General features: G+C 48.1%; 1 protein-coding gene across 1 annotated transcript in view; it reads right to left on the reverse strand.

Annotated features, from left to right (window-relative positions):
• Positions 1-27,927, reverse strand: part of GSPT1 (G1 to S phase transition 1) — a 612,577-nt gene that overhangs the window by 337,306 nt on the left and 247,344 nt on the right. Inside the window, exon 8 of the mRNA XM_086941426.1 lies at positions 23,739-23,893. Within this exon, the coding sequence (XP_086797552.1) occupies positions 23,739-23,893 (155 nt within the window). The remainder of the gene's footprint in view (positions 1-23,738; positions 23,894-27,927) is intronic.

A 27,927-nucleotide genomic window follows, 5' to 3' on the forward strand; every position in this document is an offset into this window, starting at 1 on the left:
TGGCAGAGCTTCAAAGGTACTTTTACAGGTAAATTTGCAACACCTGCAAAACCGATCTTAAAAAGCCACTGTTCTATTAAAAATGCATGCACTTCTAAACCAAATTAATTTCTAACCTGGCTACAAACTGGAAGATCTTGATTAAGTGCTTGTAGAAAAGCTGTTATGTTTTTTCTTTTTACTTTATTAGGAGTGACACATACAGAAGTCTACAGCCAAGCACCCTATCCTAGATACATTTCAATAAGTTGTATCCATTTGCGTCATGGCAAAATTTCACTGTGGCAGAAGTCCACCTTGCGATGGTAGCTTTTGTGACTGCTGTACCTCTATGAGAGAACCCGTAAGAAACCAAGTGCTGATCAGACTTTCGGAATTGCTTTGTGCGATGGAGTTTAAGTTAAGACAACGCTTAATGTCCAAAGTGTGGATAGACCTTTCCGCAGGAGACTCTGGATTTGGGAAGAAAGTGCACAGTATAATAGGTTCATTAAGATGGAACTGTGATGGAAGGATTTGCTCTAAGAAGCACATAATCACTAGTGAAGCGTAGGAACGGTTCCTGAAGTGTAAAATCCTGAATTGATCGACACTTCTAGAAGACCCGAAAGCCAACAAAAGAGCAACCTTACACATGAGAAGTTTTAGATCTGCCTTGTGAATGGGTATCGAATGGAGGCTTAATGAGCTGAGAGATAATTATGTTGAGTTGTCAATCTGGGGGAGGAGCTCTTACTGGAAGGAAAGCTTTGAACAACTGTAGGAAGCTGGCGTTGTATATACTACACAAAAGTAAGGTATAGTGTGCACAGAGTCCAGTGGAACCCCAAAGATAGGCAGAGGTACAAATAGATAGCACCTTACTCTCCATTTGTGGCAGTGTGGGCGGGCAGTAAGGCTTTATCAAAGCATTTGTTGTACACATTCATACAAGAAATGATGTCCCACACTCAAAGACTGAACTCGGACCAATTTTGTTTTTATCAAAAATATTTAATTATTTTATTTCTAGAACCAAACAAGGCCTGGTGCAGGTAAGTGAAATAATACTTTGCATATTTATGCATTAAATTGCAGTTGAATCCAGTGTGATATGCCTATACTGGGCCATCTCCTAGACCAAAGGTAAATACAGATTTTGTATATTTGCAGGGTTTCACATTTTTTTATACACCAACTCCACACAGAATATTTTAAGAAAAAGCAGTCAATGCAATACTTTGGGAGGAAGGAATATGCTACTTACCAGTATGCATCTGTTCTTGGCATAGAGGGCTGCAGAGTGGTACATTATGAATAGATCGCCATCTGGTGTTGGGCTCGGATGATTGCACTTTGTTTTTCTCTTGGAGAGTCTTTTGTATCTTGGTGACTCCTCCCTTGGTTGGTAGTGCGCATGGGCATCGGCTCCATCGTTAGATTGTTTTGCCATAGTAGGGTTAGATGGAGTAGTATGATAGAATACAGATAAGAATGCCCATGTAAGTGTATCTAAATAAGATAATGTTGGAACAGACACAGGTTTCCGGGGAGGCTGGGAGGGCATGTACCACTCTGCAGCCCTCTATGCCAAGAACAGATGCATACTGGTAAGTAGCATATTCCGTTCGAGGCATAGGGGCTGCAGATGGTACATTATGAATAGACTATACAGCAGTTCTCTCCCTAGCGGTGGTTGCCCGTGTCTGTTGCAACTGTCTGAAATAAAGTTTTTAATACCGCTTGTCCCACTCTAGCTTGTTGTATTGTGTGCACATCTACACAATAGTGTTTTGTGAATGTGTGCGGTGTAACCCAGGTAGCTGCTTTGCATATGTCATCTAGTGGAATGTTTCCCAAAAATGCCATAGATGCTCCTAGTTTACGTGTAGAGGGAGCTCTAGGAGGAACAGTTAATGTTCTCTTTGCTTTTAAGTAGCATATTTGAATGCATTTTACAATCCATCTGGCAATGCCCGCTTTAGAGATGGGATTGCCTTTATGTGTAGGAGAAAACGCAACAAATAGCTGTTTTGTCTTTCTGAAAGTTTGTGTTCTTTCTATATAGTACAATATTGCCCTTCTAACATCCAATGTATGTAGGGCTCTTTCTGCTACTGTTTGTGGTTTTGGAAAGAAAACCGGTAATTCCACTGACTGATTGATGTGGAATGCTGAAATTACCTTTGGTAAGAATTTTGGGTTTGTTCTAAGAACCACTTTATTTTGGTGTAACTGCATGAATGGTTCTTGAATCGTAAAAGCCTGCAACTCACTTACTCTTCTAAGTGACGTGATAGCTATGAGGAAGGCCACCTTCCATGTGAGGAATTGTATTTCACACCTATGCATAGGTTCAAAGGGTGGCCCAATTAGTCTGGTAAGTACTATGTTGAGATTCCAGACTGGGGAAGGTGGTCGTCTTGGTGGAATGACTCTTTTGAGTCCCTCCATGAAAGCTTTAATTGCTGGTACTTTAAACAGGGAAAGATGTTGCCTGTTTTGTAGGTACGCCGCTATGGCTGCTAGATGAACTCTGATAGAGGTATATGCTAAGTTACATTGCTGCAAGTGTAGTAAATAGCAAATGATTTGTTTAGTGGATGCGTCCAGAGGGTTGATGTGCTTACTGTTACAGTGTATAGCAAACCTCTTCCATTTTGCTGCATAGCATGCTCTGGTGGTAGGACGTCTTGCTTGTTTAATGATTTCCATGCATTCTGGTGGTAAATCTAAATATCCAAACTCTATGACCTCAGGAGCCAGATCGCTAGGTTCAGTTGTTTGGGATCTGGGTGCATTATTTCTCCATGGTTCTGTGTAAGATGCATGGGTAATAATCTTAGTTTTTGATGTGGCACTTGTGAGAGTTGTAGTAGCGTGGTGAACCACGGCTGTCTTGCCCACGTGGGTGCCACTAGTATCATTGTCATTGAGTGTTGCTGCAGTTTCCGAACCAGTAACGGAATTAGTGGGAGAGGAGGGAACGCGTAAGCAAATTTGTTGGACCAATTTATCCATAGTGCATTGCCCTGGGACCGTTGGTGTGGGTACCTGGATGCGAAGTTTTTGCATTTTGCGTTCTGATGATTGGCAAACAGATCTATCTCTGGTTGCCCCCATTTCTGGAAGAATGGCTGCAGTATTTGGTTGTGCAGCTCCCATTCGTGTACTTGTTCTGACTGTCTGCTTAGGATGTCTGCTATCTGATTTTTAACTCCTGGTAGGTGTTCTGCTAACAGATAGATCTTTTGAGGAATGGCCCATCTCCAAATGTCCTGTGCTAGTTTGGATAGTTGGAGAGAGTGTGTCCCCCCCTGTTTTTGAATATAATACATTGCAGTCATGTTGTCTGTTCTGATCAGGACTGCCTTGCTTGTTATTTGCATTTGGAAAGCCTTTAGTGCTAGAAATACTGCTAATAGTTCCAGGTAGTTGATGTGCAGTTTCTTTTGCTGCACACTCCACTTCCCCTGCACTGTGTATTTGTCCATATGCGCTCCCCATCCGGAGAGCGATGCGTCCGCTGTTATTATCACTTGTGGAATTGGCTCTAGGAACGACCGTCCCTTGGAAATGTTTTCTGTGTTCCACCACTTCAGAGAGCGATACGTCCGGTCGTTTACCAACACCAGATCTGTAATCTGACCTTGAGCCTGATTCCACTGTGTCGCTAGACACTCCTGTAGTGGACGCATTTGTAGCCTGGCATGTGGTATTAGCAGTATGCAGGAGGACATCATGCCTAACAGTTGCATAAACACTCGTGCTGGTAGTGAGTGTTGTGGTTGAAATCTTTGTATTAACCCGACCATTGTCTGTATCCTGATTGGGTTGGGGTATGCTATTGCCTTTTCTGTGTCTATCGTAGCCCCCAGGTATTGCTGAATCTGGTTTGGTTGCAGGTGTGACTTTTTGTAGTTTACCGTAAACCCTAGGTGGTGCAGCAATTGAATTGTCTTCTGTGTGTTGTGAAGACATTCTTCTTGTGACTTGGCCTTTATTAGCCAATCGTCCAAGTAGGGGAAGACATGTATTTGTTGTCTTCTTAGGTGTGCTGCCACCACAGCTAGGCATTTTGTGAAAACTCTCGGTGCTGTTGTGACACCGAACGGAAGGACTTTGAACTGATAGTGTTGTCCTACTACAAACCTTAGGTATTTTCTGTGGGCTTTGTGAATTGGGATATGAAAGTAAGCGTCTTTTAGATCCAGTGTAGAAAGAAAGTCCCCTTTCTTCAGTAAAGGGAGTACTTGTTGGAGCATGACCATGTGGAAATGCTCCGAATTTATGTAAGCATTGAGAGGTCTGAGGTCCAATATTGGTCTTAGGGACCCGTCTTTTTTGGGGATTAGGAAGTATAGAGAGTATACTCCTGTCCCTTGTTGATTTTTTGGGACCTTCTCAATTGCATGCTTTTGTAGAAGTGCTAGTACTTCTTCTTTTAACAATGTCAGATGATCCTGACTCATTGGACGCTGTTTGGGGGGGATGTTTGGTGGGGTAGCTGTGAGTTCCAGGCAATAACCATGTTGGATAATCTGTCTCACCCACTTGTCTGATGTGATGTTTTCCCAGACAGGTAGGAACTGTGATAGACGTCCCCCGACCGGTGTTGTGGTCTGGGGGGAGTTCTATGAAGTCACTGTTTTGGGGTTGAGGCGTTGCGGTTGTTATTATTTCCACGGCCTCTACCTTTGTTGTTGTTACCCCTGTAATTTCCTCTTGAATTACCTCTGGGTGATGTTGGTGTGAAAGAGGTGGATTGCTGATGTGTTCCTGTATTTTTTGAGCCCCCTCTATAGGTGGATCTACAAAGGGAACCTCTGTGTTGGCTGTTGCAATGCTCCCATTGACTTCGCCGTTTCTGTATCTTTTTTAATTTTTTCTAAGGTCTCATCTGTGCTTGAACCAAAAAGTGTCTTTTGATCAAATGGTTGGTTCAGTAAGGACGTTTGTACTTCCTGTTTGAATCCTGAGATTCTAAGCCATGCATGTCTCCTTAACATGACACTGGTGTTGATGGATCTTGCTGCAGTGTCTGCTGCGTCTAGGGCGCACTTAATGGAAGTATTAGTTATTATTTTACCTTCCTGTAATAACTGATCTGCCTTTTTCTGGTGTTCTTTGGGGAGATGTGTGATGAGTTTCTCTAATTCATCATAATGTGCCCTGTCATAACGTGCAAGTAGCGCCTGTGTATTGGCTATACGCCAGCTATTTGCCGCCTGTGATGCTACTCTCTTGCCTGATGCATCTATTAATTTTGACTTTATCAGGTGGAGGAGCCTCTCCTGTAGATAATGAGTTTGCTCTTTTACGAGCGTTTGAGACTACAAGCGAGTCCAGAGGTACATGCCCTTTGATAAATATTGGATCCTTTGGAGCCGCCTTATATTTTTTATCAATTCTTGGGTTTAACACCCTAGCCCTCACTGGGTCTTTGAATATTTCTTCTGTGTGACTGAGAAGACCCTTCAACATAGGAAGAGTACCTGATGTTCTTTGTGCATTAGGTAGCGTCTCTAACAGGAAATCCTCTATTTGAGGTTCTGTATGTATATCTACTTTATGATATTTTGCTGCCCTATTAATGAGCTGTACAAACCCTGTGTTATCATCAGGTGGTGAAGGCTTTGAGGGATATAACTCTGGGTCGTTGTCCTCATCTGACCCTACGTCATAATTTTCCCATGGGTCATCCTCATCTGGGATGGTTTCATCATCCCCTTGAGGTTCTCCCTCCCCTGGATCACTGTCTACATCAGACTGAGGTGTAGATGGTCTTGGTGTGGAAGGTGTAGGAATATTTGGCATAGTGTGAGGAATAGGAGAAGAGGGTGTGACTCTAGGACGAGGAGAAGCAGGAGGAGTTATATTCGTCCCCATTGTTCTCTTTTTTGAAGGAAGAGGTTTTTCTTCTGACTGTTCACTCTCTCTTCTTCGTGACCACTTTCCCAGTTTGCGGATCGATAAACAAAATCTTTTGTTTGGGATCTGTCTGTTGCTCCTGAATCGGTACCGAAGGTCCTGGTTCCGAAAGGTGCTTATGTTTTCGATCGTCAGTGTTCGGTGTTTTCGGCACCGAGTGTCTACTCGATTCCGACTTCCTGGGTATCGAGTGAGTCTTGGACGACGAATCATGTTTCTGTTTCGACATGGAATGTTTCGATACCGAGCTTTCCCTTGTATGGAGCTTCGGGGTCGATGTCGACCTTTTCTCGGATCCGACATGGTGGGAGGCCGAGTGTTTCGGTTTCAGTTTCGTTGCCGGGCCCGAGGGCAGGGCGTCGGAAACTTTTTTCTGCGGTTTGACCGGGCTCGAAGGCGGGGTCGTTACCGCACGGGGTCGGTTTTTCGGTAAGGGGACGTCGTCACTCACGGTTTGTTGCATGTCGAGTTCTTCAACATCCGACTGGTCCCCTTCCGACCCCGACTGATCCTCCTCTTCCTCAATTTGCTCGTCTCCGAACAGCTCCGGGATCGCCTCCGACTGCATTCTGGAAACCTCGTGTCTTCTAGCTCGACGATTTCTAATCGTTAGCTTGGAGGGGAATGCTGCGCAGGCTTCGCAGTCCCTGGATTCGTGTTCAGGCGATAGACAGAGGTTGCACACCTCGTGTAGGTCCTTGTGTGGGAACTTAGCACCACACGTTGGACATTTTTTGAATGGAGTCCTTTCCATGGACTCCGGGCTTGACTGCGTCAAGAAAGGCCTCCTGTTCGTCGACGTAGATCAAAGTTTTTTCTTCGATTTTGAATTCGCAACGCGTCGGAATGGAAATGAAACGCGTTCGATAACAATACCGTCGAATTGGAAAGGGAATACGCGCCGATAAATCACTTTTCTCTGAAGTTGATCTGGAGCGTCTCGATCCTCATCCGAACCTGATGGCGGAAAAAAACAATCTAAGGATGGAGCCGATGCCCATGCGCACTACCAACCAAGGGAGGAGTCACCAAGATACAAAAGACTCTCCAAGAGAAAAACAAAGTGCAATCATCCGAGCCCAACACCAGATGGCGATCTATTCATAATGTACCATCTGCAGCCCATATGCCTCGAACATGAAGTTTCAGGTAAGTACTTTGCTGAGGGAGTTGGTATTCTAGGGTTGGCACCAGGATTTCCCCAAGGGTCAAGGATGCACTCTTCAAGCACCCCCAGAGGCGCTAGGGCGGCCGGGGGCAGAGTGCTGATGCCCAATGTTATCCAATGCGGGATAGTGAGCATCAGGTTGGTGGCTGCTCACAAGCAGGCCACAAGGTTGTGGGAGCAAAGCTCCTGGTGGTAGGCTCAGGGCAAAGGGGGCTCAGTTAGGGCAAAGGGGGCTCAGTTAGCACACAAGGGTCACCCGCAGCGGCACATGGGTGGCTGGGTGCAGTGTGCTGTTTTGGCGTCGGGTGCCCTGATACTTTCAATGAGGATTCTCCGGTTGCAACAAACCCTGCAGTCTCTGGGACGAAGATCTTCTGGAGGCGTCCACTGGTTGGAGAGTTAAGTTGGGGTGCCTGGGGATGCTGGGACACCATTGGTTGAAACACACTAGGCCATGGGACGTCGGGTGTAGGGGTGCCTTTAGATGTCTGGTTTTTTTTACAGCCTCAATGTAAGAAAGTGGCTCTATATTGGACCAAATTAAGGTACAGTGTGCACAGAATCCACAGTCTCGAGAGGTATGGCAGAGGCTGAAGTTAGATTTAACCTTATTCTCTAAAGTGGTAGCTTGGTTGAGCAGTAAGGCAGTATCAGAGGACAGTAACTTAACTCTAGGTAAATTGTTTTGCATATAAAAATATATAGTAGTTTATTTTAGAACCACAGTAGGTATCAAACCCTTTCTCAGAATGAGATGTTGCAATTGAATATTTTCAAATAGCATTTGAGTTTAAATGCAATTGATACAGTTGTTGCAATATGCAACACAAGTTAAAAACAAAATAACATTAAGCTCAATGGGAGTTTAAGTAAATGCAATAAAATCACTTTACAATAGTTTCTTACTCATGGCTGGATCCTGGATTCAGCCCTGGGGCATTTCCTGTAAACAGTTGAAAGAAATCGTTTTTGTTACACAGGCGATTTTTTAAGGAATATTTATAAGTTTAGAAAATCGACACTTAGAAGAATTTCTGGTAAAAACCAGGCAATGCATTCCTATGGAGGAAAATTGGGTTAACAGTAAATCACGGTTATAATTACTTTTCAGGTTCAGTGCTGGGCTCAAAGATACAGCACTGGGATCTCTCCTAATAACAGGCAAGTAATTTGGTCTTCGTTGATCGGCTGATTTTTAGTGAATATTTTAGAGTTGCAAAACTCGACACAGAAGAAATTCGGAGTGAAACCCAGCCAATGTTACCCTATGGAGAAAATCAAGTTATCGGTCTTTGAGTAAGTACTCGGCTGGCAGAGTTAAGGTTCTGGGGGTAGACTCAGGGGTCTCCCAGGGCCAGGTAAGTAAATTTGTTACACCCTCAGCGGCACAGGGGCAGCCGGGTGCAGAGGTAGTTGGCCCAATGTTGTCTTATGGGAGGCAGGGGGACTTTGGTAGGTGGCAGCTAGCAGGCAGACCACGTGGCTGTGGGAGCTGTGCTCCAGGTTACTTACACAGGGCAATTTATTTTATTCATGTATAGAGGCATTGGTTATTACACCCCTAGTGTGCCCCGCGCTGAGAGATAACTGAGAAAATAGATTACAACGTGCCAGGTCTGTAAAGGTGTGTGGCCATTTCAGGCCTATCCTTGAATTGGTTGTGTAAACAGCCAAGTCTTTCGCTGTCTACGAAAACTGCTTTCATATGGTTCAATTCTTAAGTTCATCGGAAGGCTGTTCCAGATTCTCACTTTGCAGTGTCTAAATGAGATTTCACCCATTCTTGCTCTGAAAATTCTTGGTCCAATCACCAGAGCCTTTTCTGATTATCTTAGGCTGCGTCCTGGTGAGTATTTGGTGATTAGAGAATGCAGATATGTCGGTCCTTTCTTTTGCAAAATGCAGTGGCACATTGCCTTAAACACTACCCTCTTTTCCACTGGAAGCCAGTGTAGGGCTTTCAAGGCTTTCTTAGTGTTACATCTTCTCGTAAGGCAAAGTACCAGACGTGCTGCCGCATTTTGCACTCAGTAATTTGGACAGACCTTTTTTGTGGCTCCAAGGTATAGGACATTCCTGTAGTCCAATTGAGATTTATCGAGTGTACGATGGTTTTCCTGGCATTCGGTGGTAAGAGATCTAGTACTTTCCGCAGCATTTTCTTGGCTCCAAAACATTTTCCAGCTATCTTTTGTATTTCATTCTCAAATGTCCGCCCTGAGTCAAACCAGACTGAGGTTTCTCACTACTGATTTCGGGGTGGGTAGTTGGCCCAATGCATAGAGGGGAAGTAGAGTAGGATAGTTGTTGCACTTTCAATGGCACTCAGGCGGCTGGGTGCAGGGTGCTTTTGGGCCTTCGGGCACCCAATGTTATTCAATGGGAAAGCTGAAAGTTGAACAAAAGCTGCAGGCTACGGGAGGGAGATTCTTAAGGTGCGACCACCACTTCGAGAGGTAAGTTGGGATCTTGGAGGATAAGTAGACACCCAGGAATTGGGTACAGGGGGCTCTGGGGCGCCGAGTGCAGGGATGTCTTTTGGCGTCGGGAAATCTTACCCTCAGCTGGTCACGGTTGGAGGGGGTCCCTTGTTGTGAGGCTGCAATCGTCGCCAGGATTATCGAGGAGGGTCCTTGGGTGCTGGATTCTTGGTCACAGTCGCCGAGGGGACATCCTCAGGGTCTTTGTCCACTCGGGCACGGGTCACGCTTGGCTGGTGAAGAGTGTGCTGGATTCGCGGTTCCTAGCTGGCACCAGGGGTTGTTGCTGTTTGAGCAGAACCACTGCTCGTTGAAGACACAGTCTTTAAATGAGCAAGGCAGTCTGGTCCTCCGGGGTTTTCAAGGTTGCGGACCACAGTATATGCTGGGGTTTAGCAGGAGCAGGTTCAAGGATCAACAGGCCTGTAGACAGTTGGCCAAGACAGTTGGTGTTGTCCCCTTGTTAGAAGCTGCACAGCAGGTCTTCTTGTTCTTTCTAGTTTCTGAATCGGGATCTAAGGAAAGAAGGTTATGGGTGCCCCTAAATACTAAATTTAGGGGTGTTACAGGTAGGACAAGGGCAGGGACCAATGGGTCCCTGTCCTGGGGTGAGTACACCCCCTATCCTGCCACTCTCCAGTGGGAGGGGGGCAGGAGCCTAGCTCTGTTTGGGTAAGGCTCTTCATCCTCAAGATGGCGGTAGCTCGGAGTTGTGCTTCACCTCGCCTCTCCCACCTGAGGGGTGGAGTTGGCAGAGGCTGGCACACACCCTTTCCTCAGGGTTTCCCGCCGTTCTTCCCGCCAGAGTGGGGGCCAGAACCGGTGGGGGCCAGTTGCAGAGTACAGCAAGTGGCCTGGAGAAGATCACAAAGGCGGCATGCCTTTGAAGCTTCCCCTGCCCATCCTGGGGGAGGAAGCTTGGCACCTCGTCCCAGGATGTGCATGGTTTCAGGCCCCTGAGAGGGGTCTTCTCTGGTCACAGTGCCCTGGGTACCATTTACCAGGGGCTGACCTGTGGCCAGAGATGCCAATTGGGTTTAGGCTTCAATGCAGTTTAGGGAAGAAACACAGGCCCTGGGTACCGGATTGGCAGGAACCCAGGGCACACTCAGTCAAAGTACATCAGTAATTCAGCAAAAAGTGGGGGCATACCATGCATAAAAGATGGCACTCCGGTCATTCAGAAAGGGGCTGCAGGTGTCGATTGGAGACTGGAGGCAGGCTTGGGTTTCTCCAGATCACAGGTCAGGAACGTCTGAGACCTCTTTGTGGTGTTGGGTTACTCTTACTCGGGCCGTGGGTGTCAGGAGCAGCAGAGTGGTGTAGACGAACAAGTTACTTACCTTTGGTAACGCTTTTTCTGGTGGATACAGTATCTGGCTGTGGATTTTGCACCTTGTGAATATCCCTTGCGCCAGCAGCATTTTGAAATTTTTGTAGCTCTCCATGGCGACGAGGACTAAGTCGTAGAACCATGGCTCCGCTCGCAACTCCGCTGACGTCACTGGAGCCATAAAGGTACCTTGTCGGCTTGATGACGTCAGTTCCGCCCTTTTTTCCCCGTGCCTTTGAGGAACACGGCCAACAAATATATATAGTATACATAGTACATAGGATTTAATTAACACAGTGTGAAAACAATGCTGTAAAACACTTCCATTGAAAATAAAATAGACAATATCAACATTGTAGGTATACAAGGGTGGACAACAAGGAAGGCGGGTGGGTCAGTGAGGAAAACACAGGCAGATGCTGTATCCACCAGAAAAAGCGTTACCGAAGGCAAGTAACTTGTTCTTCTGATGGATACATCTGCCTGTGGATTCCTCACCTTGTGAATTGAGTCCCACAGCAGTCCCAACTCCCGGAGGAGTGTGTGCACCATTTTATATCAGAAAATCTTGAAGGACAGAACGCGCAAAGTGACCGTCCCTCCTCACTTCGGAATTTAAGCAGTAATGCTTCGCATAAGTGTGGAGGGAGGCCCAAGTTGCCGCTCTACAAATGTCAACAGGAACACCTCTAGATAAGGCAGACGTAGAAGACTTTGCTCTGGTAGAATGAGCTGTTAAACCCACTGGAGGTTCCTTACCAGCCAAAGAGTAACAAATCTTAATGCACAAGACAATCCATCTGGAAAGTGTGCGCTTGTGCACCACTCTGCCTTTCGTGCAGCCAGCTAAGCCCACGAAGAGCTTGTCATACACACAATAGTCTTTAGTTCTATCAAGGTAAAAACTCACCGCCCTCTTAGGGTCCAAGAGGTGAAGCCGCTCCTCCTCCTTGGAAGGGTGAGGGGGAGGACAGAAGGAAGGAAGGGTAATGGACTGCCCCAGATGGAAGGGAGATAACACCTTTGGCAGAAAAGCAGCCCTGGTCCTGAGAACCATTCTATCAGCATGAATAGTCAAGAATGGGGGTTTTGAACTCAGAGCTTGAAGCTCACTTACCCTCGTTGCCGAGGTAATAACAAGAAGCACAGTTTTTAACAATAACCTCAAGGGACACTTGTGTAAGGGCTCGAAAGGAGAACCCATCAAATAGGTTAAGATAAGATTTAAGTCCCATTGAGGCACAATAAAAGGAGTGGGCGGATATTTGTTGGTAAGGCCCTTAATGAATTGTAACAATGGGCGATTTAAACAAGGACGGCTGGTCCGGCAAGCAAAGGAACACAGACAAAGCCGATAAATAGCCTTTCACAGCAGCCACAGCAAAACCCTGCTGGGCCAGAAACATTAGAGGAAGGGTGGGTAACCCAATGTACCCTTGGAGGCATGGGCAAGTAATGTAAATTAGAGAAATGGCAGGCAAGGGAATTTGCTTATGAACAATTTACAGAGATCAAATTCAATTATCACTTGAATATTCTACCCAATTTAATTGGTATCTGATGATAATCTTCGTTAGTTATACCTCTAAAGCAGAGAGTAATGTTGTTACAATTGTGTAAAGGAAAACAGAAACACGGTAAATCTTTATCAAAAAGTTATTATTTTCTTATTGCACAAAATTTGTAAGGGTACATTTTAATCATGAAAGTTAATCAGAAAATGCATTCAGATGAACAAGGAATAAAACAATTTCTCCTGTGATACACCAGAATAAATAATAAGTCCAAACTTAAATATCTAAGTCCAATTCTCCTTTCAAGATTGATGAAACCAGTGACTTACTTTTAGTATCATCAGTAGTCATTGTATCATTAGATATTTCAGTTTGGACTTATTATTCTGGTGAGAGCTAGTGCGAGTTCCGCTTGAAGGAGATGAAGATTCTCGTGCTTCATAGGACATGGGGGGTTCGAAGGAGGAGTTTCCACGAACTCCAGAGTATGGCCGAACCGAACCAGCTGGAGAACCCAACGATCCGTCGTTATTCTTTGCCAATTGTGGAGGAAGTTGGAAATTTTCCCTCCAACTAAGTAGTGTGGAGAAGAAGTGGAGGCCTGTTGGCAAAAGAAGTCATTGCCTTCTGGCGGAATCTTTCTTTCCTCCTCTTCCTCGAAAGGAAGACTTATTGTACTTGAACTGGCCTTGTTGCTGCCTCTGTTGGTATTGAGGCTTGTATTGCTGGGACGAGCCGAAGGAGGATTTGTATCCCTGATAGCCACCTCTTTTGACTGGCCTCTTCCTCTGGAGCCCCGAAAGGTAGTATTCTTGTACTGGAGGGTACCAAGGGATTTTGCAGTCTTAGTATTCTTCTTAATACCCTGCAGCATCTCATCAATATGCTTCCCAAAAAAGCTCTCCGTCGAACGGCATGTCCAGTACCTTGGCTTGGAGTTCCGGCCGGAAAGATGTAGCTTTCAGCCAGCCTTGGCACCCAAGGACCGCTGCCCCTGCCAGCTGGCGAAATCCTGCAGAGGCGATATCCATCGCCACGTCAATAATCTCCGAGGCGGGCCGCTCTCCCTCAAGGAGGATCTTCTTTACCTCTTCTTTCTGCTCCTCTGGCAGTGTGCCTAGGTATGGGGCAACATCTACCCACATCTGGCGATTGTAACGCACCAAGAGCGCAAAAGAGTTTGCCGCCCTGACATTAATGGCCGACATCGAGGAGAACCTCTTCCCGATGTTATCTAGTTTACGGCCTTCCTTATCCAGAGGAGCAGTCAGCGCAGCAACTGGGTTGTTGGATTTCCGTTGCGAGGCCTGTGTAATAACGGAGTCCGGTTTAGTATGGCCTGTAAGCGTGGCTCAGTGGTTAGAGGCGGCAGACCCAGAAGCTGAGATCGGCCGTGGACCAGGGTTCGATTCCCCGCCTCGGCGGGTCTCGGGCTCAAAAATTCCACAGAGTCGACAATTCTCGCTCTGGTGCCTACTCGACTCACGGGGTCACACTCTGCGACTCTGGGCAATAGCTTGCTTAATCTCCACTACGGCCCCTCGCAGCGGGATGTCTGGCTTTCACCTTGTGGATACCCAGCCGGGGTATCTCACAGGGGAATACCAGGACGGGTTCCCTAAGCAAGCGCCTTGAGGCCCCTGGGTTAAAGCGCGCTATATAAATCGAAGCACATTTACATTTACATGCCGGAGACTTGTCCGGGGCCTTATACTTCTTATCAAGCCTGGTCGGCACTGGAAGTAGAGATGAGGGATTTTGCATTAACTTCACCCCCTGGTCCCAGATGTGTTCAATAATAGGGATTGACCGAACAGTCTTCTTGAATGGCTCCTTAAAGTCATATAGGAAGCAGTCCCGAGGTTGCGTGGTCATCTCTATTTTGAACCTTGCTGCTGCTCGCTCTATAACATTATGAAACCCCCTGATATCTTCTGGAGGTGAATCCGCCTGTGCCTGGTCTGGGGATGCCGGATGGGATATGATATAGTCATTCCATTCATCCTCCGGTTGACCTTCCTCTTCTTCCACTGCTTCTTCTTCATCCGAAGATTGTTGAGGAGGCAAGGATGCAGGATCCGGATTAATGACCAGCGGAGGTGGTCTAGGGCGATGAGGAGGAGCTGGTGTCACGAGTTGTGGTGGCACTACTGAAGGTGGCGGAGTAGGCGGAAATCGCTGTTTGTAGTCCGCTATGAGGAATTGGAGGTCTGTGGCTATTGAGGCCAGGAGGCACACCATAGGTTGTGAAGGAGGAGGCGATTGATATTCCTCCTGGTATGGGACTTCTGCCTGACCCATATCTTCATTATCCGAACTCTCATGGACCTTGACATTTAGCTGTGATGGACTTGTTGCAGTGTGGAACATGGCGCCATCATCAGAGTCCTCAGTCTCCAGTAAGTGGACCAGTGGCAGTGGCTGGACTCTGCTAGGAGACGTAGCCTCTGGCGTCAGCGTACACGTTGACATTATGAAGTGTGCTGCAAATGCTACTTACCAGTATGCATCTGTTCTTGGCATGTAGGGCTGCTGACATTCATATCTGTGCATAGATCGCCGCCTAGTGTTTGGTCCAGATGATTGCACATTGTTGTCCTGGAAGAGTCCTTGAAGTATCACGAGATAGGTGGCTCCTCCCCTGGACTACAGTGCGCATGGGCATCGACTCCATCCCCAGATTGTTTTTTAGCCATTGTGGCCAAGATGGAGTGAAACTCAGTGAATGATGACCATGCCATGAAATGAAATGTGAACACTGCAGCTGCTACAGGCGCCGGGGAGGAGGGCGGGCGATATGAATGTCAGCAGCCCTACATGCCAAGAACAGATGCATACTGGTAAGTAGCATTTGCAGTTCGAGGCATGTGGGCTGCTGAATTCATATCTGTGCATAGAATACATAGCAGTCCCTCCATTAGCGGCGGCCGCCCGTGCCAGCTGCAGCAGTTTGGAAAAGTGTCTTGAGAACAGCCTGCCCTACAGCTGCCTGCTGTTTGGAGTGCATGTCTACACAGTAATGCTTAGTAAATGTGTGTGTAGTCGACCATGTGGCTGCTCTACAAATGTCCTCTAAGGGAATGTTTCCAAGGAAAGCCATAGAGGCCCCCAACTTTCTGGTGGATTGGGCTCTTGGTGGAATGGTAAGAGTGCGTTTTGCCTTAGCATAGCAGATTTGAATACATTTCACGATCCACCTAGCAATACCAGCCTTGGAAATAGGGTTACCTTTATGATGTGGCGCAAAGGCAACAAAAAGCTGCTTAGTCTTTCTAAAATCCTTGGTCCTATCAATGTAATACATCAGGGCCCGCTTAACGTCAAGGGTGTGGAGCATCCGCTCCGCCAGTGACTCTGGATTTTGAAAGAACACCGGCAACTCAATGGTTTGGTTGATGTGGAACTGAGACACAACCTTGGGTAGAAACTTAGGGTTAGTACGTAGCACTACCCTGTTTGAATGAACTTGGAAAAAAGGCTCTTGGATTGTGAGGGCTTGCAGTTCACTAACCCTCCGTAGCGATGTAATTGCTACAAGGAAAGCCACTTTACATGTCAAGAACTGAAGTTCGCAGGAATGTAGTGGCTCAAAGGGAGGACCCATCAGTCTTGTAAGAACCACATTGAGGTTCCATTCAGGAGCTGGTGGGGTCCGTGGCGGAACGACTCTTTTGAGGCCTTCCAGAAAAGCTTTAATGGCAGGCACCTTGAAAAGTGAAAGGTGCTGTCTATTTTGGAGGTATGCGGCCATTGCAGACAGGTGAATGCGAATGGAAGTATATGCCAGATTACACCTGTATAGATGGAACAGGTAACAGATTATGTTCTGAATAGAAGGATCTAACGGATCAATGTTGTGGTTTGCGCAATAGATGACAAACCGCTTCCATTTTGCCGCATAACATGCTCTAGTAGTGGGCTTTCTAGCCTCCCGAATGATGTCCATGCAATTGGGAGGAAGGTTGAGGTAGCCGAATTCTAGGACTTCAGGAGCCAGATCGCCAGGTTGAGCTGTTGCGGATCTGGGTGCTGAATGTCGCCATGGCTCTGCGTCAGAAGGCTGGGTGTGAGATGAAGCCGTTGATGCAGCACCACGGAAAGTTCCAGAAACGTAGTGTACCATGGTTGGCGAGCCCACTTTGGAGCAACTAGGATGAGGGTCATCGAGTGCTGCCTGAGCTTGCGCGCCACCAGCGGTATCAGAGGTGCTGGGGGAAAAGCGTACGCAAATCTGCCTGACCAGTTCATCCATATCGCATTGCCCTGGGATTGCGGGTGTGGGAATCTGGCGGCGAAGCTTTGGCATTTTGCGTTCTCCCTTGTGGCGAACAGGGTCGATTTCTGGATGACCCCACCTGTGGAAGTACGGTTGGAGTACTGATGGATGTATCTCCCACTCGTGCATTTGGTGGCTGTGCCTGCTGAGCAGGTCCGCCATTTGATTGTCCTTGCCTGGGAGATGTTCTGCCATGAGGAAAATGTTCCTCTGAATGGCCCACTTCCACATGCTCTGAGCCAGATGAGACAGATGCGGAGAGTGAGTGCCTCCCTGTTTCTGAATGTAGTACATGGCCGTCATGTTGTCCGTCCGGATCAACACGACCTTGTTGCACAGATGTACTTTGAATGCCTTTAAGGCCATGAAGATTGCCATCAGTTCCAACACATTGATGTGCATCTTCTTTTGCTGTAGTGTCCATAGTCCCTGCACAGTGTATTGGAGTACATGCGCTCCCCATCCCTGGAGAGAAGCGTCCGTTGTCAGGACAATCTGCGGAACAGGCTCTTGAAACGGTCGGCCCTTGCAAAGGTTTAGTGGATTCCACCAATGCAGAGAGTTGTATGCCCGACCGCTCACCAACACTAGGTCTGTCAGTTGCCCATGAGCCTGAGTCCACTGACGTGCTAGGCACTCCTGAAGCGGACGCATATGTAGTCTCGCGTGTGGGACTATGGAGATGCAGGAGACCATCATGCCTATCAACTGCATGAACACTCTTGCTGGAAGCGAGTGTTGAGGTCTGAATCTTTGGATCAGCGACTGAATGCTGTTGACTCACTGAATTCGTCTGCGCTGTGGCCGCCAGAGTGTTTATGGTCGCACCCATATACTGCCGTATGTGGGCGGGCTGGAGATGGGATTTTGGATAATTCAGGGAGAATCCCAGATCGTGCAGAAGGTGAATGGTGTGGGACATGTGGTTGGCGCACTGCTGGGCCGACTTCGCCTGAATGAACCAGTCGTCCAGATAGGGGTAGACGTGGATTTTTTGACGTCTCAGATGCGCCGCCACCGTCGCCAGGCACTTTGTGAAAACCCTGGGCGCTGTGGTGACCCCAAAAGGCAAAACCTTGAACTGGTAGTGCTGGTTTTGAATGGTGAACCTGAGGTACTTTCTGTGTGAAGGATGCAGTGGAATGTGAAAGTACGCATCCTTGAGGTCCAGAGTTGCTAGGAAGTCCCCCTGCCGAAGCAGTGGGAGAACCTGCTGCAGCGTGAGCATATGGAAATGTTCTGACAGAATGTAAAAGTTGAGAGGTCTGAGGTCTAGGATGGGCCTGAGGGATCCGTCCTTCTTTGGAATCAGAAAGTACAGGGAGTAAACTCCTGTACCTCTTTCCTGCAGGGGCACGAGCTCTATTGCTCCTTTTTGCAGCATGATGTTGACTTCCTGCTGCAACAAGTGCAAGTGCTCGCCGGACATAGGACGGCTCTTTGGGGGTATGTTGGGTGGAGTGGATGTGAGCTCCAGACAATAACCATATTGGATAAGAGATCTGACCCACCTGTCCGTGGTGATGGACTTCCACACGGGCAGGAACTGCTGGAGTCTCCCCCCGACCGGTGTTGCGTGGTCGGGGGGCAGTGACAAGGCGTCACTGTTTGTTGGCGGTGGAGGACCTGGAGCTGTTATTTCCACGTCCTCTGCCTTTGACGTTGTTGCCACGGTATCCACCCCGACCCTTGTTGGTATAGGAAGGTTGTGTGTTGCTCTTGTAGAATTGCGTCGACTGTGACAGTTGACCCCTCGAGGTGCCTCTATTATTGGAGCGACGAAAGGAATCACCCCGAAACTGCTGGGACTGCAAGGCACCCATAGACTTCGCAGTGTCGGTGTCCATCTTCTCGAGGGTGGTATCAACCTCTGGGCCAAACAGGTGGTCTGGGTTGACTGTTTGGTTCAAGATGGTAGTTTGAATGTCTGGTTTGAAACAGGATATCCTGAGCCATGCATGTCTACGAAGTAGAACGCTAGTGTTGATTGCTCTTGAGGCGGTGTCAGCCACATCCAGAGCGCACTTAATTGAAGCATTGGTGATAAGCTTCCCCTCCTGTATCAACATTTCTGCTGCTTCCTTATATTGATCGGGTAAGTGCTGTAGAAGGGTCTCTAGAGTGTCATAGTGTGCCCTGTCATAACGCGCCAGTAGCGCTTGTGTGTTTGGTATGCGCCATATGTTGGCTGCCTGCGCAGCCACCCTTTTCCCCGAAGCCTCAAACACTTTTGATTCCTTGTCTGGGGGAGGAGCATCGCCCGTAGTCTGTGAGTTGGCTCTTTTGCGTGCATTGGAGACAACCAGGGAATCCAGAGGCAACTGTCCTTTGATGCAAGTAGGATCAGTGGGCGCTGCCTTGTACTTTTTGTCAATACGAGGGTTGATGACTCTTGCTCGGGTGGGCTCTTTGAAGATTTCTGGCGCATGTTTCAACACCCCTTTTAACATTGGCAAAGTCTTTACAGTTTTTTCAGCGACTGAAAAGGTGTCAAAAAGAAAATCGACGTCTACTGGGTCAGCATGGAGATGAACGTCATGATTGGCTGCCGCTCTTTCAATTAGAGCATTGAAAGCTGCAGAGTCTTCTGTTGGGGAAGTCTTGGCTGAAAAAAGCTGAGGCTCCTGCCCTGAATGCGGGTCCCCAGGATCGCCACCAGCAGACCACGGTTCAGTTACATCTTCTGGGTCTGAGTAGATTGGATAGGAATACTCATCCTAGTCGTTGCCATCACCCTCCTCCGCATGAGAATGAGTGGGTGAAAGTTCATGGGCTTGTAGTGACACAGGCCCCATAGAGGCAGAGGCACCAGCAGAGTCCATCTTTTTCTTAAGTGGAATTTGGAAATGCTCCAATGGTGGTTCAGGGGTGATCTTCCTTTTAAGGAGAGAGAGCTTGCCTGTGTTGGCGTCGATGATCACTTCGACGCTCTTCTGCCAGCGGTTGGTGCCGTGGGCTTGGAACCACCAACGATGCCTTTGGCGCCGAAGATAACTTCACGGGCACTCCGGCCCCAAGTTTTGCAGTGAAAGCCTTCGGCACAGTCTTCGGCGGCAACGTGAACAGAATCGGCGTTGGAGTCTTTGCCGGTTTTTAGAGGCTTGGGCGGCACAGGGTCCTTCGGCCCCCTCCCTAATACGTTGAAGGGACTCCGTAACCGTAGTGAACGAGGCGGAGGGACGCACCAGCTCGAGAGAGTCTTCAGAAGCTGGTTTTGGGATGGCGACCAACGACGCAGTCTTCGGAGCCGACGCAGTTGCCCCCTTGGCCTTGTCGAGTGGAAGCGGGGCAGTGAGAGACTTGGGGTCGTCCTGCCGCTTCTTTGTGTTGAGTGGCCTTCTTATGGTCGTCGGCCTTCTTGGTATCGATGCGATTTTTAAGTGCGTCGACCATCTTTGGCGCCGATGCAGCCGCGTCGGCCGTTTTAACCTTCGGCTTCGATACCGTAGTTTTCGGGTCGGCCATTTTGGCGTGGCCCTTGAGCTCGACGGCCATCTTGGATTTCTTCGGCGCCGAGGCCTCCGAAGTCTTCGACCCGACCTGCGCGACTAGCACTTTCGGTTTTGATACGTCTGGCGTCGAGACCGATGGTTTCACTTTCGGTTTTTGTACAGTGAGTGGTGCCGTAGCAATGTCCATGGCCGGGCCGGAAGGCGGAGCCGTGGGACGGGAATCAAGGCTTTGGGTAAGGCCCGAAGGCGATCCTCAGCCTGGGCCTTAGAATGGTGGCTGGCCCCGGAGTCAGTGTGAGGAAGCTCCTCGTCCGAGCTATCCTCTACAGTGGCAAGGGCCCAGTCGTCGTCCCCTACCTCCTCGACGACTTCATCGAAATCCTCGTCTTCCACGTCGTAGTCTTCCTCGACCTCCGACGCCGGGTTAGATTCCGTGATATCCTGGATAGTGTCGTCGCCGACATCCTCTGTGTCGACGATGTCTGCCGGAGGGGGTGCCGATCGCTGGGCCTGCAGTCGCGCAGCTCGGCGGAGCTTGAGTGTCTTCTTTGATCGGAACTTGGAGCAGGCCATACACTTGGCCTCGTCGTGGTCCGGCGACAAGCACTTATTGCACACCGGGTGCACGTCGATATGTGGGTACTTCAAGGCACACACCGGGCACCGTTTAAATGGACTTCGTTCCATGATGAATGTAGGTTGGAGCGTCGTGTAGGCCCGTCCGCGCCGAGAGCACGCGGAAGGGCAGAGTTGGTTCGGAGCCGATGAAACAAACGAACCCTAACGATGGACAATACCGACGCGAGTCCTAAAGACCTTTTGGTCTCGAGCAAAGTAAGTTAAACAACTATCGATTCCGACAGAGGGAACCGAAACACAACCGAACCCAATGGCAGAAAAAAAATCTGGGGATGGAGTCGATGCCCATGCGCACTGTAGTCCAGGGGAGGAGCCACCTATTTCGTGATACTTCGAGGACTCTTCCAGGACAACAATGTGCAATCATCCGGAACCAACACTAGGCGGCGATCTATGCACAGATATGAATTTAGCAGCCCACATGCCTCGAACATAGGTATACTTCAGCTTCGGAGAGCCTTCCGTTGACGGGCCCGTCGACGGGGTGGTCGTCGGCGGTGGGATGCTGACAGCCACTGCAGAGCTCTGTCGTCTTCGCAGACGACGATGTTGTAGACGGTAGCGTTGTCGACGGTGGTTTCTTAGTCGACGGCAGTGTCGACGGAGTGGTAGTCGACGGCTAGGTCGACGCTGGTGTCGACGTCGATGGCTTAGTCGTCGATGACATCGTCGATGGGACTTTAGTCGACGACGATGGTTTCGACTTTGTCGACGAAGAAGCTGTCGTCGGAGGCGTCGACGCTCTTTTGACAGAAATAATAGATGTTATAGAGCTACCCGACGACTATGATGCTGAGGTAGATGTCGTCAAGGAGGTGAAGGCCGATGCGGTCGACGTAGAGATGGTGGTTGTCGACGCTGTCACAGGCATGGCAGAAGACACCAGCACAGGCTTCTTGATGGTGGCTTCCTGAAGAGAAGACTTAACTGCCATGGATTTTGTACGACCCTCTGAAGACTCTGGTGTCTTCTTTTGAGGTGGCATATCAGACGGACCTGTGGATGTCTGTCTTGGCCTTTTGGAAAAGGAGTGTGAGCTCCTGAGGGAACACTCGCTCTTACCTGAAGAGACTGTTTGATCCTTGTCCTTCAGTCTCTGAAGCCACAGAAGCAGGCGTCCCTCTCTGTCTTTTAAAGTCTTGACAGAGAAAGTGCGGCAGACCTTACAATCCTTGGCAGAATGGTCAGGGTAGAGACAGTAGAGGCAGGCTTCATGTTTGTCATCTACATGTAGTCTCAGTTTACTACACGAGGCACAAGGTCTAAAGAGCCCTTTTTTAGGAGTGGTAGACCTAGTAGACTCTAGCACTCCTCCACAACAGTAAATTTGGAGAGAATATGGAATAAATCCAGAAATACCAGAAACCTGAGCAGAGCTCAGTGGAGACTCCCTTAGCACAACATGCGGTAGAAAATCTGAGGGACTAGGGCTCCTTCCAGGAAGGTTCTAGAGGGTGGTAGTAGCGGATTGGCTCCTGCCTCAGTAAGGAGGGTGAGTGAGCTACAGGCTTTCTGTATTCAGGACCCGTTCCTTCAGTTCAAACAGGACAGAGTCATTCTACGGACTAACCCCAAATTCATACCAAAGGTTCCGTCTGCTTTTCATCTCAACGAACCTACTGTCCTAAGATCTTTCTTCCCTAATCCATCTTAAACAGCGGAGAGATCTCTACATTCCTTAGATCTGAAAAGAGGTCTGAAATTCTACATTCATAGAACAGAACAATTTCGCAAGTCCAACCAATTATTTATTGCCTTCAGCAGGCCCTGGAAGGGCCTACCAAAGACAAACCAGAGGATTTCAAGGTGGATCTCTACGGCCATCGCCTTCTGCCACCATCAGGCAGGACATCCTCTGCCCGCCAAAGTTCGGGCTCATTCCACTAGAGCGGTTTTCACCTCCATGTCGCTATTTTCTGGGGTGCCCATAGTCGACATTTGCAGACCCGCGACATGGAAGACACCACATACGTTCACCAAGCACTACTGCTTGGATTCGGAACTTATGAAGGATGCAGCAGTGGGAGAGGCGGTGCTCCGTCATCTATTTCATTAGAGGTGAGCCTTCTTCCTTCCATCCCACCTTTCCTATTTCCTAATTGCACATTTCTTATCCTGCTAGTGGTTGCAGTTTATTCTGTTGCACTATTGATAAGGTATTATCAAGTGTCTTACATGCTATATTATGCGAAATGTGCTGCCTACTACTTGCTACTCTGATTCAGGCATGTGAATCTATGAAAGATACCCATAATACTTGATATGAAATGCGTTACTTACCTGTAACTGCAGTTATCCAGTATTGGTATCTTTCATAGATTCACATGCAAACCACCCGCCTCCCCTGGAAGGGCTCACCTTGGTTCTCTCAGTAGGTACTACTTAGCACTGTGCTTACGAAAATCTGAGGGACTAGGGCTCCTTCCAGGAAGGTTCTAAAGGGTGGTAGTAGCTGATTGGCTCCTGGCCAAAGTTTGGTCCTTTTTTACAAAAGGACTCAGATAGGTTACTAATGTAAGGCCTCCGGCCTATTAGTGTATATATGTCTATATGACATTACTATTTTTATATACCGGGGACTCTCACCCCGACGACGGGGAATGATTCAGGCATGTGAATCTATGAAAGATACCCATAATACTGGATAAATGGACATGTAAACATACAAATTAAGTCGAATTCCAAGGTTAAAAAAATATGGAAAAACAGACTAAAAAACCCCAACTCAAGCTGGCTGAAGGAGACTAGAGGAACCAAACATTAACTTCTGATCTGTTGAGCAAGATTAAATTAAAGCACAAATTAAGGAACAATAAAAGACAACATTTCTATTAAAGGAATGGCTGTCTAAGAGTCTAATACACAAGTAGACCAGATTACTAGAGAACATCCTCTGGAGGACCACAACTGGTCGCTTGCAGGTCATACAAAACGAAGCAAAAATAAATTAACAGAACAAAACATACCTATCAAGGCTCCAGTTTACAGTTGGATCATCCATTTTATTTACAAGAACTATTAAATGTTTCACACCCGCTGTTTTTGCCAACATGGCATGTTCTCTGGTCTGCCCACCTTTCTCAAATCCAGTTTCAAATTCACCTTTTCTCGCAGAGATTACCTAAATTAAGGAAACAAAACAGTATTCAATTTTTTTAACTTGACAATTAATAAATTGGTTACTAAATGACAGTAACTTGTGAAAACCTTCATTCAATAAGAAGCGTAATTACGGTTAAGCACTGTACAAAACATTTGCTTCATTCTATTTCAGGATCCGGTTATGCTTCACACACACGTTAATCAGCTACTTTTCCTGAAGTAGTTTAAGTGAACAAAACCAAGACCAATGCTCACCGAATACATGGTTAGTAAATAAATTGAATTTTATGACAAGATTGGACTTTAAAATCCTATTCTCCTTTCATCCCACCACTATTCTGCAGCCCCTTTAAAGAACATGGCACATAACAAAGTTCCAATGTAATAAAACAGTAGAAACACCAGCATTCTCCATTCATTTTTGCTGTTGCTTACACAGATAAGTTCTCAACTAGCACGTCTGTATGACTGCAAGATTAAGATGATTGTATGAAAAACTGAAGAGTTCTGGGCTAATGATGTATGCATTTGTTGGATATATGGTTTGTTTTAAATTTATTTTTTGGAGTATGCGGTATATGTTTGAAACGTGTGATTCAGTTTGAGGTAAGAGTACAATTTTACTTTAATTACATTGCAATTTATTAGCATTTTGTAGTTCAAGCGTATTTCTTTAAAAATGGGCTGGGTCCGTAGCGAGTAAACATTTTTAAATGGTATATGTAGGAAGTTGGCTCTTCATGTGATATATCACTAAGTTGATATACCATGTGAAGAGTACATGGGTTCCCTTAAGAGTGGAATTGGCGGAGGCTTGGCTCCGTCTGCGAAGATGGCAGTGTAGAGCGAGATCTCCGCCGGGTCCTTAATGGAAGTCCATAAATATCCGATCTCACTTCTGTTGTTGCAACACCAAAACCGAGTGCAAGTCTGCGCAACATAGCGCACCGGTGTTTGGCGCCCACCAACGGAGCCCCCGCCCCTTGAATCTGGAGCGGGCGGTGACAGGCCTGTGAGACCACCAGGAGTGAGGTCCCATGAAGACGCTAAGCGTTATTGTAATGAGACGCGTGCCAGAGCAGGCTACGTAGCACGGATGCAGGCTGGAGAATAGGACGTGAGAGCGCAAGAGAACATAATGGGCAGAGCTCCTGTGAACACGTCGCCGCCTCCGACCAGAGAGAGCGGTGAGGTCAGGTTCGGACAGGCGACAGCTGGGAGGGACTCAGACGGATGGAGCCCTGTGGAGGCAGTGAAAGTAGGGCGGAGTCCCATTCCATGGACCGCGCGGGCAGGTCAAAAGAGACGCACTCCTCCCTCACAGGTGCCCGCTAAATCACAGAGTGCCTGGAGTGTTGCTGTGGCGAGGACCCGAGCTGACTGGGCGTCAGGGGCAATGTGGCACCTCCCGTTATCCTGTAGACCTGCTGCCGCTCCTGCCCTGTACAAGCAGAGACTCTGGGCGCCAGAGGACGGTAGCAGAGAAGTGTGCGGCCGGACTGTGTGATTTCTGTGGGGGCAAGTGAGGCTGGGCGGCGGACATTTGAGCCGACCACGTGGGCAGGACAAGAGCCCCCCTCCCCCACAAGTGCCAACAATTTCGGCAGGAGCCGGGAACGCTGCTGCAGGGCGGACCCGGGCTGGTCAACAGGGACAGCATGACACCTCATTCCTTGTAGAACTAGGAAGCAGCCGAACCACAGTCCTTTCCATATACTGGGTGCGCGCTGCAAGAACACTTCAGAGCAGAGATCAAGCGCAGCGGCTGCCTGACGTGGATGGGGGCAGCTGACCTGGTAGTTTTAGGTAGGTTCGGCAGACTAATCTACTGGCTCTCCCTCCCTTGCACTGAGATTGGAACAACGATGTGGGACGGCTGTGTGAACTTAGGGTGCCCACAATACATCACCCCCACTGACTGTTGGAACTCGACGCAATGAAGCCTAAGGGGGCCTCTGTAGTGCAGTCCAACAAGTTGGACAAATATACGTTCCCTAAACAGTCACAGGCAGAAGGGGGAGATACCGGAGAACAGGACGATGCACCAGAACAGTCGCTTGGATCAATAATAGCTGCCATCCAGACACTTCGAACAACATTAGAGACCAAAATTGATAAAGTCACATTAGAAATTAACTTAATGAGGCCGGCTATGAAAAAAACCTCAGAGGGTCGCTGCGGCTGAGACTAGTATCACAGATATCCAAGCTGCCACATGTAAGCTGGAAGAAAAGGTCCAGCAGCACAAACAGGACGCCCAAAGCTGGAAAACCAAGAAGGGAGGGCCTGTCGGAACATAAGGGCAGTGGGGGTCCCAGAGGGGGCGGAAGGTCCTAGCCTAGACCTCTTCCTCAAAGACACAATTTTAAACCATCTGAAACCTGAACGACTGTCCAACTTTTTCACAGTGGAAAGAGCTCACAGGCAATCTGTTCCCCCCACCAAAACCTGTCCCCCCCGAATTATCATTGCCAGGGTTCTGAATTATAGGGACCAGGAAGCCATCCTGCAAGCGGCCAGGCTACAGTGTGATCTTGCCTATGAGAATGCAACCATAAGATTCTTCCCGGACCTCACTCTGCAGGTGCAACAGGAGCGACGCACCTACGACTGAGTAAAACTTGTGCTCTGGGAAAAAGGAATAAACTACATGATGCTCTTCCCGGCCAAACTTAAAGTGACCGACATTGACAAGTCATGGTTCTTCACAGCCCCTTATACCTTATGATATTTTGCTGCCCTAATAATGAGCTGTACAAACCCTGTGTTATCATCAGGTGGTGAAAGCTTTGAGGGATATAACTCTGGGTCGTTGTCCTCATCTGACCCTGCGTCATAATGTTTCCATGGGTCATCCTCATCTGGGATAGTGGCATCATCCCCATGAGGTTCTCCCTCCCCTGTATCACTGTCTACATCTGACTGAGGTGTAGATGGTCTGGGTGTAGAAGGTGGAGGAATAGTTGGCATAGTGTGAGGAATAGGAGAAGAGGGTGTGACTCTAGGTCGAGGAGAAGTAGGAGGAGTTGTATTTGTCCCCATTGTTCTCTTTTTAGAAGAAAGAGGTTTGTCTAGCTGTTCATTCTTCCTCTTCTTCTACTTTGCCAGTTTGTGGATCGATAAACAAAATCTTTTGTTTCGGATCGGTTTGCTGCTCCTGTGTCGGTACCGAAGCTTTTGGTTCCGAAAGTGCCTTTGCTTCCGGTCGTCAATGTTCGGTGTTTTCGGCACCGAGGATTTGCTTGATTCCGATTTTTTCGGTGTCGAGTGAGTCTTCGACGTCGAAGCATGTTTCAGTTTCGACATGGAATGTTTCGATGCCGAGCTTTCCCTTGCATGAAGCTTCGGTGTCGAAGTCGATGTCGACCGCTTCTCGGATCCGACATGGTGGGAGACCGAGAGTTTCGGTTTCAGTTTCGGTTTCGTTGCCGGGCCCGAAGGCGGGGCGTCGGAAACTTTCTTCTGCGGCTTGACCGGGCTCGAAGGCGGGGTCGTTACCACACGGGGTCGGTTTTTTGGTAAGGGGACGTTGTCACTCATGGTTTGTTGCACTTCGAGTTCCTCGACATCCGACTCATCCCCTTCCGACCCCGACTGTTCTTCATGATCCTCTTCATCGAGGTGCTGGTCTTCGAACAGCTCCGGGATCGCCTCCGACTGCATTCTGGAAACCTCGTGTCTTCGAGCTCGACGGTTTCTAATCGTCGACTTGGAGGAGAATGCTGCGCAGGCTTCGCAGTCCCTGGATTCGTGTTCAGGCAATAGGCAGAGGTTGCACACCTCGTGTAGGTCCTTGTGTGGGAACTTAGCACCACACGTTGGACATTTTTTGAATGGAGTCCTTTCCATGGACTCCGGGCTTGACCACGTCGAGAAAGGCCTCCTGTTCGTCGACGTAGTTCAAAGTTTTTCTTTGATGTTGGAGTCGAAACGCGTCGGAATGGAAATGAAATCGCATTCGATAACAATACCGTCGAATTGGAAAGGGAATACGCGCTGAAAAGTCACTTCTTTCCGAAGTCGATCTGGAGCGCTTCAATCCTCATCCGAACC

The sequence above is a fragment of the Lissotriton vulgaris genome, chromosome 10 (genome assembly GCF_964263255.1).
Source record: "Lissotriton vulgaris chromosome 10, aLisVul1.2, whole genome shotgun sequence".
Lineage (NCBI taxonomy): Eukaryota > Metazoa > Chordata > Amphibia > Caudata > Salamandridae > Lissotriton > Lissotriton vulgaris.